Source organism: Camponotus vicinus, unplaced genomic scaffold (genome assembly GCF_025532165.1).
Source record: "Camponotus vicinus isolate PSW18456_S1 unplaced genomic scaffold, iyCamVici1.0 SCAF_10, whole genome shotgun sequence".
NCBI lineage: Eukaryota > Metazoa > Arthropoda > Insecta > Hymenoptera > Formicidae > Camponotus > Camponotus vicinus.
In genome coordinates this window covers 2,420,727-2,436,982 of record NW_028141946.1, presented here as the reverse complement: position 1 = coordinate 2,436,982, position 16,256 = coordinate 2,420,727, and the positions used below count along the sequence as shown (strand labels likewise).

The following is a 16,256-nucleotide window of genomic DNA, read 5'->3' as shown; positions in this document are numbered from 1 at the left end:
GCTATAAAATGAGGAATTTCGTTACAACATTGCACCGTATGAGCATTTAAGAAAGATTGTATTACTATATTAAAATAGTATAAATATAAAATCGTAAATATCATTTTTATACTACTCGTATATTTATCATTTTTTTAGACTATTTCATATTTTAATATAATTAATAGTATAAATAGTGTGTATAAAAAAATAATACATCATTCTAAAATGCTATTTGCTATATAATTAAGGAAAATTTATTACACGAACTAAAAAAAGTAGTTGTTTGACATGAATTCTACGATTGTGCATATGTCCAAACAAATATATTTTACGATGAGGGAAGCTTTTCTCAAGATAAGTTTGCGTCGCGCTCACCTTTCTTCTTATCATGTAACGTAGAATGTTTCGAAGAAAATTACGCCAAGTTTATGACAGAATATTGCTATTTTATCGCGCATAAAGTTCTCTAAGAAAAATGGGAATATAAATAAGAACAGTTTTATCTTCTCCGCGTAACAAATGATAGTAATATAATTTCTTAAAATGTTTTAATTCTCCAAAACCGAAGTAATTATAATAATTCTAACAATAATATTTTATCTTCTTTTATTAATTTCTTTTAAATAAAAATAACTACAATAATAAAAAATTCGCTGATATAATTTTATTTACATTTCTTCACTATTTTTATTCAAACTAAACGCAAGAAATGACACGAAGTGAAATAAAAAGGAAAGATTTGAGAGAACTTACAGATGTTACTGTCGGGACAGATTTAGAGATCCATATTCTCATCTCTATTTAACGCCACGTTTCCCCCTAAGTGCGCTGATCCTGTTCCGTATTTTATTTGTCTAGCACGAATCTCACGTTCGGCGCCAAAGTAAAACGAGAATCAGTTACGTACAGCACTTAAATACGCGCTGTAGAGTTGAAAATCCGCCAGCGCCACACAGCAAGGAATTCATAGCATAACTCTTCGATGAGTCGATCCAACATTATCTACCTGAAGACGTGAAGTCGAAAGATATTTCTGATTAACTGCAGGCTGTATGCATTGTTTCCGCGACAGGTTGCACGAGAATTGACTAGGCATTCGAGAGAAAGAAAGATAAAGCATATCACATGTATCTCGATAGAAAGTATCGGAAATCGCCGCGTGTGTATCAGCTGAGCAACAAAGACAGGCTGGATTCGATAATCGGGACATTGTCCATTTAGATAAGAGGCAAACTATGCCTAAAGAGAGCTGCGCCTTCAAGGGGAGCTGCGTCCCTTCTAGAGATCTCGTCGTCGAGTTCGTTTACTTCCACATGGGATCGACAAATATTTACAAACCGTAGTGAGTTCTAAAGATTAGACTTGTATCATTTTATCTATCACGTCGCGTCGTACATGGTACAATACATGTATGCGTGTGCGTGTCTGCAATGTATGCAATCCGAAGCTGCGGGGAATCGTGAGATTGCGTCGAGATCGCGAGCGAGGGATATATTTCACGAGATGAAAAACGAGAAGGGTGTTCGAAAAACGAGAATGGTCCGCAAGTTTGGGAAAACTCGAAGATCCCTCCTCGCTGAAGGTTGAGCTCGAATGGTGTCAGATTTATACTCAAATTTAAGTAGAAAAGCAGCTGTGATTTATTACGGTTAGGTAGACAAAATTTATAGGAGCTAAAAAAAAAGCAACCAAGTTCTTTAATTGAAATGTTAACAATATTGTAATCAACTAATTTTCGAAACGAATCATGTATATAAATAAATATAAAATAAAAAATATAATATAAAATATATAATATAAAATAAAAATAAAGCTTTTATATTCGACAATTTTTTCATAATTATCACTTCAATAAAGACATAAAAAATGTCGTCACGTGAATAAAAGAAAAATGATAATGAAATAATGAAACTGTATATTCGAAAAGTAATTAATTGCCAACGATACCAACACAACAGTCATTGATCCCGTTTGATTCGAAGGTTGCGAGCCATTTAGGGGCGCTATATCTTGTAAGCAGATCTCGGCCGCCAAGAATAATCAACGGCGAGAGTACCGGGGGCGGATAAGGGTGCGTCTATAATAATCGTCCCCACCGGGCGTCCCCCGGGTGTGCAATTCTGCAACGCGTTTCCGCGACTGAATCGCCGTCATTTCACGGAGATGCCCGATAATAACGTGGCAACGCTTCGCGCATCCGGTCTGGGGCTCTAATTCCTCGACTCCATTACGGGCCACCTGGTCCGGCAGTTAATTTCGATGCCGCAATCTTTGCGGAACGGGACACCGAGTACGTGAAAAGGAGGAAGACGGTATGTAGGGAGAAAGCGACGCGAGTTTATTCGCCGAGATTGTCCGAGATTGGAGTCCGAAGGGATAGTGGGATCGCGGGTGGCGGATGAAGACGAAGACGTAGAGATAGAGAGAGGAACTAAGGCAAAAGGGACGGACGACGACGAAGGAAACGATATTTCCGAAAAGACAAGAGGTGCGAGCGAGAAAATTGAATGAGAGAATCTCGACAAACAATACGGCGAAACGGAGATTTACGGGGTGTTCGCCTTTTTACGGCGTGAGAGCGAGAAGTGGAGGAGATTGTACTGACCTCCTCCATCGTTCTCGTTGGAGAGATTTGATCAGACGCGGTGGAAAATATGATAGCGCGCGCAGATCCCGTCGGGCTCCTCTGACATTGTCTTCCTTGAGATGTTTCTGGCTTCGAGATGAATTTGTATTTCGCGCAACGAAACACCGAGATTGGAGTGTCAAGAGGGAAAATGAAACGGCAGTGAAACGTGCACGCGAGAACACGCTCGTGTATACTCATGTGTATTTATAGGCGTCTTTAATTTAATGCGTTGGCATGAACATCAATGCGAGTGGACACTCATAATAAATAGCTTCTCGTGCGCCGTCGGTTGTTCCCAGAATTGCTGTTCTAATCTATTCATTCTCGGCTAATTAATTTCTCTCGCTAGCCTGTCGTCTGTTTAATTCTTTGCGAGGTATAAAACACCATAACAGTTTAGATTTTTAGATTACCGTTCGATATTATTATCTAATTATATTAATTATAATAAAAATAAAAAATAGTGTACCATAATTTTTTTTTCATTATAATAAAAATTAAAAACAGTGTATCATACATTTTTTTTAAATCAACATAACACGGTAAATGATTCACTCATTTTATTAAAGCACACTATAACGTCTAATATTCTTACGTGAGTCGATAGATTCATCATTTTTTCATGGTATCAACAAAAATTTAATTTAAGCGACAAAGAGTCACTTCGCAAAGAATACAACGACTTATTGTTAGAGAAAAACCGACGAATGTAGCAAAGACACCTAAGAGGAAAGCGACAAGACGAGTTTCGCTGGGCGGATTCTAAAAGGCGATGCCAACGGCGGGGCCATTTAAGGGTATCCTGGCCAAAGGCGCCGGCGATCTTGTCGATCCTGCGACTGGTTTCGCGAACGCGTTCATTGCGGGCATTTTTCTCGTTTTTTCGATCACGCGAAATTGTAACGGAAGCTGACCGTCTCTCTCTTTCTCTCTCTCTCTTGCTAAAGATAGCATGTGTGAATACATTCGATACGGGATTCTTGAATTCTTCATACGATAATTTTGATACTCGATACGCTGTGCTTTCTGGAGATATTGACTTAATTATTTAAACTACCGTGAAAATGTTGCAAAATCTTTTACTTTTAGAAAAGAAAATATTTCATATATCTTATTTTAAAGATTTTAATTTAATAAGCCAACGTCCTAGAGAACTAGGTAAAAAAGTCACATCTAGTTATGTACAAAAATATTTAAGACATAATTGAACTACGAACAAAATTTAGACGATTGAATTTCTAATTATATGATCATGATTATCAATTAAACTTTATAAACATAAATATTTTACAAGTTTATTACATGTTGTGATCAAGCTTGGGCGAAAATAATTTATTCATATTAGGATTATTTTGTTCTGCAACAACGAGTAGAATAAAGTATAATCTAAATCATAACAGAGAGCAAGAGAGAGAAAGTTGACCATTATGTATCTCTTTTTATTCTTGAGACACACCAACACTAATACTAATTAAATGAAAATAAATAACTCTCTTACAAAAGTACACGGTCATAAATCTCTTTCCAGGAGCGCGCAACTATCCCATTATACAAGTTTGTAAAGCTCATATGAGGGAGTAACTCCCGAGGCTGTAATAATTCATTTTATGATTTCATGAAGTCGTCCGCGCGTTCATCCGCGGCAGCGTCCCGTTTTGTGCGAACGGACAATAGAGTCCGCGCGCGCGCGCGAACTTTGGTACAAGCAAGTGAAAAGAATAAATTTTCGCTAACAACAGCTCCCGTCAAGTTTCTTTCTAACGAGATCGCACCTTCTGCGACTACTCCTTGACTCGCCGAGGATCCTCGATATGTCACACTCCCTGAACGCGAATAAAAAAAGTGAGTTCCCCCTGATTTTTGAGCCGACAAACTAATTGCAACTTGTCGTTTTGATCGTCTTATTCGCAGTTTGCAAAACTGTCTTAGAAACTGTTCTCGTGCGAAGTATTCTTATTTGACTGTCACTAGTTGCGAAAGAATAAAATTACCGAGATCTGAGCGATGTATAAGCGCTGGTTTTGTATCATCTGCGAGCGATTACTACTACCACTGATTGCTAAAATTTCTGTCGAGCGAAAGGGTTGAGGCGCGTAAAAATAAAGGAAGAGGAAGGAGAGATTCTCTCGCCGCGATAAAGAGCGAGAGAATAAATTGAGTCGAGCGAGCAAGCGTGCGCGGTCGCGAACGGACGCGAATGTGCGGTCGCAGTTTATTTCGGGACGACCGAAGAGATTCCTTTTACTCTCTCTTTCTCTCTCTCTCTTTCTCTCTCTCTCTCTCTATCTTTCTTTCTCTTGACCGCAGAAAGGCTCGTTATTGTTGTTGTTGTTGTTGTTGTTGATGTTGGCAAAGACCTGACATCGGTTATGAAACGAGACGACGTGGCTTGTAAACTCTAACAATAAGATTAAATCTTTTTCTGCCAACTGTAGAATTTTTCGCAGTAAAGAAAATAAGGAGTATTATTTCCTGCTTGCATTTATGACGCAAGATTCTACATTTTATACTTTAGCTATATCATTAAGTATGCATCGAGATTAGCAGATTCTATAAAATTTAAATTTATCCCGTCGTTTTCTTCTTTTTTCCATCAAGAGCAGAGGAAAAGCAGACTTTATCGAAATCTTGAGATAGAAAAATAATTTAAAAAAAAATCTTTTATAATATTTTTAACATTTCAGATACCTAGACGATTCTCTATCATAATTTGCATTTATTTAGATAATTTTATTTATATAATTTTGTCTTCGTATTTTTTTACATTTAATTCTTTATATTCAATCTTCTTGTAGTTTAATCAATCTAACCTGACGTATATTGTAAAATCATTAAAAATATAATATCTCTTAAACAATTAATTATGAAATTAATTTTTTAAATATAGTTTACAATAAAATAATATCCATGAAAATAAATTGCTACTATCGTTAATCTTTTTTCACCAATTAGCATATTATGATCATTTTCACAATTAATCACGCTAACTCGTCACACATATTATACGTGTTTAAAAAAAATCGCATTCTCTCTCTCTCTCTCACGCAGAAAAATATCATCGTGTAATTAAATTTATTTAGAAATCAACGACATATATATTTTCTATGAGATAGTACATTATCTCTTATCCATCACGATAGTACATTATCTCTTATCCATCACGATATCCCTCGAGATCGTCCCGGGATGCAGAGGCTCGAAAGTGCGGACCACGAATATCCGAACCGAGAATATCCTGAGATCGCGGAAGCACCTGCGCGTCGGAGAAATGCGTCCACCGGGTCCAGGACGGGACGGGAGGCTGCGCGGCGAGATGAGAGGCGGACAGCGCGGCGGCGGCGGCGACGAGTCGCCTCGCTTCACGGCAGACCGCGTGGCAGCTCTCGGATTTATATTTATATATCCTCGTGCGCGCGCGTAACCTCGCACACGAGTTGGTATTCGCCGTACTCTCACTCAGCAAGGCGTTGCTGCTGCTGCTGCTGCTGATGTTGCTGGGTTCTCGAGTGTGAACTTACGAGAGATCTCGGAGCGCGAGGTGCGACCGGATCTCTCCGTCGACACGCAACGCGTCGATTTCTTTTCTCGTCGTTCCGCGCGAGCCCCCAAATGCAATCCTGAGAAAGGACCAAGATTGGAAAAATTCCAGAAAAATCCAGTGAATGGTAAATTCTGGTTTTTATTCCAGTTTCTTAAGTCCCGGATTTTATCTAATGGAATAAATAGGCAAAAACTATAAAAATGATTAAAATGTAATGACACTAAAATATATTTCTGTAACTTTATGCAGAAAGATATTTTTGCTTTGATTAATAAATCATACTATCAAATCATCATTGTAATTTAAAAAAAATGAAACTAATATAATAATAAAATTTTTTTAAATTAATAAAATTAAATTATATAAAATACATTAAATTATATAAAATACATTTTTAAAATATAAGAACTTTGAAAACAGGAATGTTATTAAATTTTATATTAATTTTTAATTTAATGAGAAAAATATAATAGTAATATAATTAAAAATGTTTATCATTTAGATCTTGTATTTCTAAAAAAATGTGGAATTTTGCCAATTCTGGAAGGAACATATAATGAAAAATGAAATAAATACTGTAAAATTATAGAATTGAACAATCGAGAGATTAAGAGCTTCATTATTCGAATATTTAAGGATCAGCGATAACTAAACCGGTTGTCTTGAATTATAATGTAAGAAATGAGAAAAATTGGAGGAAATGCACCCTAAGGATTCTTGTAAGAGTTTTTCGTCAACGAGAAAGCGCTTTGCTTCAATAAGAATAACTTAAGAGATGTGGTACAATTCCTCTTAACTTTCTTAACGTCATAGTTCAAGATGTCTGATATAGGTATCAGCTTAAGAACACTTTGTAAATCCAATGTATTATATATATGCCTCTACGAAACTCGTATATCTTAACGCATAATTAACTGTCTTAACACTCTCTAATCTTGCGTAAGCTTATAATTAAATTTGAAGCGGACCTTAAGACGTTAAATTACTACTTTACGCCTCTGTGAAAAGCCCGTTCATTATATGTATAGCACATTCGCTTTCTGGTAAAAATTCAACGGGGTTCAACTCACACACGATCCCACGGACGGTGCTCCAATTTCAGACCGATACGCGCACATGGCGTGCGTTTCGCATGTACATTCTCGAAATTCGCGACAGTAGGAGGTTCCGCAATAGCGGAACAACAGTTACGCAACAACAATGTGCAAGATATGCGGTGATTCGGAATGCTAAGCGTGCGTTCGCGCGAACGAGAACGGATAGACCGCGTGGCAGCTAGTGAATTTATTTATTATGCGTGCGTGCGTATGTGGTGCACGCGTGTACTTACGCTCTCAAAGATCTGCGTCGACCATTTAATTACGGGGAAAAAATATTTTCGACAGGAAAGAGAGCGAATTTTATTAAAAAAAAAATCCTCAGAAAATGTCTTTCGAGGATATCGATATTTCACATCATTATATTGAAATATTTTTTAATTTCCCGAAATATGTATATCTTTCTTTATTTTTTTAAAATGAAGATTAAATCGATTTGTACAATATCTTAAAAAGCTCCTATATATGATAGATATTATAAAATAATATAAATTTTTTTAAATATTTTTTCTTTCTCTCTTTAAGAGACATTAACCCTACCAGTAATCATAAACGAATTATCTCGCGACGCCAATGTCATCTCGTCGACGAGACACCTCATCTTTTTTTAACGAACACTATAACGTTGCTTTCAACGTGGTGTTTTGAAATTAATGACATCGAGATGCGAAAAAACTCGTTTACGAAAATACAAAAGATTAATCTACTATGCTAAATGCGACATGTCTAATGTGATTGTTACTTATATGCACGAAATACACAAGAGACAAAATTTCTCACGAGCTTTTAGACGACATATTCTTGGCACTCGAGAAATATCTTAAAAGCTAGCACGACCTGAATAATAAATATCGCGGATTTACGTCAGGGCGAAAAATGCGATGCATTGTGCTTGAGTCTTTCGGATCCGCAATTATGCGCATGCTCCGGCTCGCTTATAACACGCGGCTAATTTACGATACCGTTAGGAGATACGTTAGAGCTCGCCGATGATCAGGCAGTTCTGGAGCATAATGACGGAGTCTGTGCGCTCTAACGCGAATACGGTTCGTTACGTCGATCCTTGTTCTCCGAGATTTGATTTACGCGTGTATTTTATATTTTCGCCGGCTTCTCGAACTGTGCGCCGCAACCATTATCCTAATTTATCTGAATTTCCGTCTGTCATTCATATTTGCAATCGAGCGACCTTTCAGGGATCCTTCGTGGCAATCGGCATTGCATCCTTCGAGCAAGATACCAACATCACTCTGGAGTCGCATATCACTGTGTTAGAAAGCAGCATTAAGTGTAAGGTCTGGATAGCTCAGTGGTCTAGAGCAGTTGCCCGGAAAGACTTGGGTTCGATTCCCGATCCAGCTACTTGCACTTCACATATTTTTCTCCCACATACATCCCTATCTTCTCTAATTATGACTAAGGATAGACTGGTATATGGCTTGAGTACCAATTACAATGGTCGATTGGAGTTAGATAAGGATTACATTCAACCAAAAAAAAATGTGGGAAAAATATATAAACTTAAAAAAAAATATATAACCTTTAAATATATAACCTTTTATTGTAGTACTGATGCAAAAATGTATCTTTGCACTTACGGAAGAAGGAGAGATATGAAATGTATCTTTGCACTTACGGAAAAAGGAGAGATATGATAAAATATATATTATAATTAATTGTCATACTTAAATATGATAATAAGTAAATATAATTTGTTTATTCATATATGAAATTAAATTGAGTAATAAATGAGAAAATCTTTCCTATATAACTATTTGTTTTTTATATATACTAATAATTTTTTTATTAGCTAATATAAGTAATATTTTTTGAAGGTATATTCCCCTGGGGCTCTAATGACAATTATAGATTGGGACGAAAATTGGATTCACATACAGACATATGCATTCCTACTAAAATGAATATTTTAAGTGAAGAATGCATTATAGATGTTGCAAGCGACAATCCAGAAAGATCTGGATGTATGTGGCAGAAAGTCTATACGCCCATTTGGTCAACGAGCGACAGAATCCATCCGAGTCTGTCCTTAGTCATAATTAGAGAAGGTAGGGATGTATGTGGGAGAAAAATATGTGAGATGCAAGTGGCTGGAATCGAACCCGAATCTTTCGCTTTCCGGACAACTGCTCTAGCCCACTGAGTTATCCAGGCCTCACACCTAATGCTGCTTTCTAACACAATGATATGCGATGTTGGTATCTTGCTCGATGGATACAATGCCGATTGCCATGGAGGATCCTTGAAAAGGTCGCTCGTTCACCAAATAAATATAATTCTCTTGTTTTGACAGACAGTGGAAAAGTAAATAATGATCAAAATATAGAAAAAAATTATAATGGTAGCCTTTATTTGTTAAATAATTATTTATAATTTAGATATATGTTTGGGGAAGTGTTAAGTTTACAAATAATAGCTCACAAAAAGCGAACCAATCAAAAACAAATAAATCAAAGTATTAAAGAGAGAAAGAGGAAAGAAAAAAGTAACTGTTTCAATGAATAAATATTATTAAACTAAATTCAGCTCGGGTTCGACACGTCTGACCTCCTCCCACATACATCCCTATCTTCTCTGGAAATTTCTTTGGAAATTTCTTGTAGATGTCTCGTGAAATCTTTGCAAGTTGTTAAGATTTAGAAATCATCGAAATTTCATACAAAGGAAATATGCGCGGTAAAAGTCGAATTAATATTTAACGTCTCTCTCACTAGTACAACTACAAATATCCGTGTCTGAAAATTAAAATCTTTGTCGTAATCGTAAAATTTTTAGAAACAATACTTATTACTCGCTTTAAATCAGTCAGAAAAAAATTTTCTTATATTTATAATAGATAATTTTATTTATCGCGAGAAGGAAAAAAAATTGAACTAATTATTCGTGTTGTTTTATAAGTTAGCGAATTGCGAGAAATCTCACAATATTGCTTGCCATATTTATGGTACTTCTTTCTTCTCGGATTTCGCGCGATACATCAAATATTTGTGCAACACTTTACCCAAAGTGCGACCGTATCTCACGTTTGCATACACGATAAAAGAAACGCAAGTGGCGCAAAGTTACCCCTGTGTGTAAACCTCACGGTCGTATATTCATGCGCGTAGCGTTTTTCCATTTTCCGTACGGTGCCAAAAAGTAAAGCAATTTATCGAAGTTTGCCTCTGTATTTACAGGACGGAGAGTTTAAACAGATCTTATTTATCGCCACTCTAATCGTCAACGCCGAGCATCCCCTTGAGACAGTCTCCGCGTGGAGACTTTTACAAGATAACCGTCGTAATTTTAATAATCACATAATACAAAATATCGCATACGTGCGATGCAGCTTTTATAGATTGTATTAAAATTTCTCTGCAAAAAAAAAACAATTTAAAAATATAATGGTATAAAAATATCGCAAAATTGAAGTATATCGCGTTTTAAAAAAAAGTTTAATCGATTGTATCTGTGACAATCTCTTTGCGTGCATTAAACAAGCCAGACTGCACTAATACACATCACAATTCATCAAAATTGGATTTTTATAATGCCATTGTTTTCCGCCTGAAACGCATCAGGAAATCCGATCTCTCCTCGTAATTTAGATCCGAAGCTGAGAGGAGCGTGAAAGGAGAGTCGATGTGAATCGTACGTCGGACACACGTTACGTTTCCACCGGAGAGCAACGCGGCCCGTAAATCTCGACAGTCGTATTTCGCGTACGTGTAACGCGTTCAAGTAAGTATGAGGACACCGTGGTTGCCGCCTTCGATCGCGTTCACGACTTGGCGCAACTGGTGACCTCGTGCTTTATGTTTGCAACAGCTAAAATGCGCGATGTAAAGATGTGACACGAGTTGAATATTCAAACATTGTTGTCATTCAATTCTATCGATCAAGAAAATACAAAATAAGGAAAAATTGAATCGATAAAATTCTTTATTAAATCCTTGATTTAAAAAAAAATGTCAATTTATCTTTTATGACATTCTTTATATTTCTGTATTAAATATTTGAACATAAAATTTTAAATTAAAATTCTATTAGTGTCCATTTTCTTTCTTTCTCTCCTATAGAAATTATTATACAATAAATAGAAATTTTAAACTCGAGTCCTGATTTCTGTGTGAAATATGTGTCATGTGCAAAATAAAATCTCACTGATTCTTTTCAATTTCTCGCAGGATTAACGCTAATTAACGTAACTGGATCTAATCGTAAATTTGCAAAATAGCTGTGACTATCTTTGAGCTTAGGAATAAATAATAATGCGGTGATAAAACGTTCCGCATTTTACCGGATATTCCTTGTGAAACGTTGTAACAAACAACAAGCAGTTGCCACCGAGACTCGAGTTAACCGCGTCCATAATAACTCGATAAATTACTTTGGTAACACAAGCGCGGCATCCATATTTTCGGCAATTACCCGTGCGTCCGCGGCGTGCGCTTCTACAGAAGCGACAGGCTTGCTTCCTTCGTTTTCTCTTGGCCGCCGCCGCCGTCGGCGAACGCACACGCGCGTGAATATTTGTGCGGGTGTATAAACGACCGCTGGCGACCGCGGGACAGAGTGGAGTCGGTCAGAATTCCACCGAGAATCTCGTAGACACGTTGTCTGCGCCGACCGATACACTTGGCGATAACCTGTAGTAAAATGGTTCATTATGATCCGATTAATTATAATTCAATTTTCTCTCCTTATCTTTTTCTTTTTAGAAATTAAATCTAAAAAATGTCATAAAAAAACAATCAGATTACGCGTTTGATTTTGATATGGAATTTATAAATTTTCAAAATTGGAAGAAAACAAATGTTTAAAAAAATAAGACTTTTGTTTTCATCTAAATAATTAAAAATTGTAAAGAAAGAATTTCGCCACACAAAATAAAGGTATTAAATAATCGGTTGATATCATAATTTATAAAAATTTTCGAAGCATTTTAAAAAATATACATATCGTCTACAAAATCAAAACTTGTCAAGTATCGAGATACTGGTTGCATTTTATATAAGAGGCAACTCATTCATTTCGCGATCCTCGCGGAGGACTTCCATTCATGCAGAACACGTCTTCGCGCCGCGGGGGGAAGAATAATCGACGAGAGGAGGCAGACGAAAGAGTGGCCGACCGGTCGAGAAGGAGATGGAGGAGGAACACGGCGGCTATTCGCGGCACCGAAACAAGGCTCGACCGTCCTCGAGAATTCGATGTTCCTCGGCGAGAAAAAGAGGCGTCGAAGAGCGAAAACGATCTATCATGTCGAGTTCGGCTCAGCACTACGCGATGAGATGAGTCTCGCTTGAACACAACCGCCAGGACTTTCAGAAATCGAGGATTAAACTGTAAAAAATTAAATTGCTTAATGAAGTCTATAGTACATGGGAGCAGTTGTAAAAATTGTGTTTTAATTCATTTTTCTTTAAAATATTTTCCGCCCTAGGATGTGATGATATCTTCTCGTATGAGAGAATGATAGCATGTTTGTAATCTTTAAATAAACGTGAAATTATATCCTTTATTATCAAGATTATTCACATATTCGTAGATGTTATACGAGTCCTATTTTAATTTTTTTCTTTCATGTCGCGATATTATTTTATCACGCGAAAACAATCATTCACTATTAATACAACAAATAAGAATATAAAAAAATACACTTTCTATTTCAAAACATGTGTAAAAGCCCATCTTCGTGTAATCCAAAAGATCGTATAAAAATATGCAGAAAAAAATATCATCTTCGGTAAATAATTATCTGCAATTCCATAAACGACGTCTTCGATCATCGCATGTGTGAATCTCGGTGACGCGGACCCCGCGATTTTTTGTACAAATCCCGCAGAGAAGCCACAGGGATGCTTTTTGTACAACTTAATACAACTATTCGCGACGCCGACAACGGATTTCTTGCCGTCGCGCAAGAAGTCTCCAATTTAAAATGTAAATTGCACCGGATATATTTGCTGTATCGCGCGACGCGCGCTGCGAAATGGCCGCGAAATTAAAACGTAATTTAATTCCCTCCATCTGTAGTCATCCCCCTATCCTCTTGCTCTGCCTATAATCTGTCCCGCTCATTCCCGGTTCTCTCTCTTTCTCTCTTTCATCTCGCTCGCGGGCTCTTTACATTTTTACATTCTCGACCTCACTTCGCTCTCGAGGAGAGCATCTTCTCCTCCCTCTGTCCGTTCCCGGTGTAAGTGGATTTTGCGACGTGGATTATCGTTTCCGCAGCACGAAAGAACCACCTTTTAGTCTGCTATTCGAGAGATCGTGCTTTTCGAGTTTCTTGCTCTCGAGAAACGCGAGGAATCCGAACAGGCGCAAGAATCGTTCGCTTCGCTTGTTTGAAGGATCGTTTTGATAGCGTTAAAAGAGAGGAAGACAGAGGAAGAGAGAACATTACATGAACGGTATATTTGATTGGTTAAGTGTCTTTGAAACGCTTTCTAGCGATTCCGGAAAAGGACGGAGATAAAAAAAAAAAAAGAAAAATGCAGAGACGTAACAATATCAAACTCATTTGTATATCCTCTCTTCCTTACTAAGAAAAAAAAAGCTTTGCATTTTACGAAGCGTCTACCGACATTTTCATCCTGTTGCGACGTGACGGAGCAGCTGACGCGGATACATCAAGAAGATTCACGATGCAATTAGTAGCAAAATACACAAAGGCGGAAACGCTGGCTGCAGGCGGAACACACCGGCAGCAGCGACCTGTTTTGTAATCTCGCATTATCCACTTTATCTCCTGGACTAAACCTCCCCTCGCCCAAACCTCCTCTCGTCTCTCTCGCCCACCCCCTCCCCGTCTCCCTCGCGCTCGTTCTCTTTTTCGAGAGTCCGCGGGATGAAGGAGCCGCAGAAGGGGAGGACTCCCCTTCATCCCCTTGTCTTTTTCGCTTCAAGCCCCGCGCTATCCGTGCACCGGCACGATGGCCGCAACGTGCACTCGCCGACGGCCATCACCATAGCGACCGCTTAATTGGAGAAGGAGATCCCCGTAATAAAATCGTCGAGTACCCCCGCGTCGCGGCGCGGAACAAATTCGCATAACTTCCCGCGAGGAAGAGTGCAACGAATGTCAGCGAGCCCACCCACACGCCTCCCGGACCCACGAAAATTGTTTCGTGCGGAGAGAGTATCTCTTCTTGATATGATCGGGATAAGACCGATGTCTCGACCGTTTTATGCCTAATTTTAGAGACAATCGAATCAAATGGAAAATTATTTATCTCGTATATTAATTAATTTGTCGACGAGTGTATTTTTATAAATCAGTGAGAAGGATTAACGTATGAAAAATCGGCTGTAAATTTAAATACAAAAATTAATATTATTCGTTGTTGAGAATATGCAAGATATGCAACATTGTATTAATATTTAATGAATTTTTTTATTGATCAAATAAAAGAGAAAAAATATATACATCACTTTGAGTCGTTCTCGTCATTAAGATCTAATGTAAAAATCCGCGAAATGCACATTCATTTATTTTATGATTCATTTCACTTTTATCATTCTTGTATTTAAAGCGTCGTATTCAGCTATAAGCATCGTCATATCCCTTAATTTGCGAGCGAATAAGGGACGCAAGAAACGCCGTAAATTCTCGTAATCGCCCTTTATATGGACTTCGCGCGACATTCCGCAGAAATATCCGCCCGTATCGGTTTCCCCGGCCACAAGAGCCCCGTGACGCAAATAAACGCACCGTCCTAAACGCATGTCCTAAAATCCCGCATACGCGTACAATATCCCATAAGAGGAGGGGCACCTGACATCGCAAAAAACGCCGTAAAATCGCCATCGAGGTCGGTTTTAATGTCGCGGGAGGAATAGGAAGAGGGATAAGAGAGAAAAAGAAAGAAAGTGACGGGAAAGGGAGAAGCACGAGGGCCCAGCACCCGTGCGTGTAACTACGCACGAGTCGTATAAACGTGCCCCCGAGAACATAACTCATTGCGGTAAACGGGCGCCGCGACACGCCGCGTCAAATTAACGCCGCACCTCGAGAGGGTCTTATGCTGGTGGAGAGAAGCCGGCCGGTATATGTGTATACCTAACCCACTCGCCATTCCCCGTCTTTATTTAAGTTAACGTCACATACATATACACCGAGGGAAGTTACGAAAGCTATTCTTAGCGAAATTTATTAATTCACGTTGTTAATATACGTACTAATTAGTTTTGTTCGACTTTTAATATTTCAGTTTCGGGGAAGCGAGAGTATCGAACTTTTGAGATACCGTATATATGAGCGGTCGCTACGAAAGAACGATCGATATATCAGAGAGAAAGAGAGAGAGAGAGAGACAAGTATCGTCAGCACACGGTTAGCCGTGGATAAAGCTTTTACAAGAATCCCAACGAAAGAAGCTCGTTATTCCGATTCTTCAATGCATAAATTAATTAATTGACCAATCTAACTTACTCTCTCGTAATTTAAAGTTTTTCAATTATTAAATACCGACAAGTCCATTTATAGTATGATTGCCTATTCGCTTTCTTTGTTTTGTATTTGAAAAAAAAAACGATATTCGATAAATGTAATACAATATTTTTTTATCGTTTATATATATATATATATCATACAATACACAGAAAAATTACATTTCTATTGCAAGAAATTTAATACATAAAAATTTTTCCAATAGATAAAAATTTAGGAGAGAAAATAATTTGTAGAGGCTTTCTTCTCTCTCCCGTTTACTCTACATATATCAAATTATAAGCTTTATAAAAAATTTAGATTATTAAATTTCATTCTATCAATTTCTTAAATATATATAATATATAATTATGTAGAATCTCTCTCTCTCTCTCTCTCAAATAATTAATATTCAAAAATCGATTTTCCGCGAGAAAACTGTATGCACGAGAAAATATATAATGAGAATTATTTATTATAGGATTTATCACAGAAGCGACTATAGACGAGTGTCAATCTTTTTCATAAGCTCGTCGTGCACAGCTAAAGCTATCGTTTCTTCCGACGTGTTTG

General features: G+C 37.5%; 2 protein-coding genes across 3 annotated transcripts in view; one reads left to right on the top strand and one right to left on the bottom strand.

Annotated features, from left to right (window-relative positions):
- LOC145960404 (uncharacterized) overlaps nucleotides 1–1,770 on the top strand; it is a 162,047-nt gene extending 160,277 nt beyond the window's left edge. For both annotated transcript variants that reach the window (XM_083079841.1, XM_083079840.1), the window contains exon 6: nucleotides 841–1,770. In XM_083079841.1, the coding sequence (XP_082935967.1) occupies nucleotides 841–869 (29 nt within the window). In that variant the 3' untranslated portion in view covers nucleotides 870–1,770. The remainder of the gene's footprint in view (nucleotides 1–840) is intronic.
- Nucleotides 1–16,256, bottom strand: part of LOC145960403 (netrin-1) — a 183,066-nt gene that overhangs the window by 159,344 nt on the left and 7,466 nt on the right. The window lies entirely within an intron of this gene.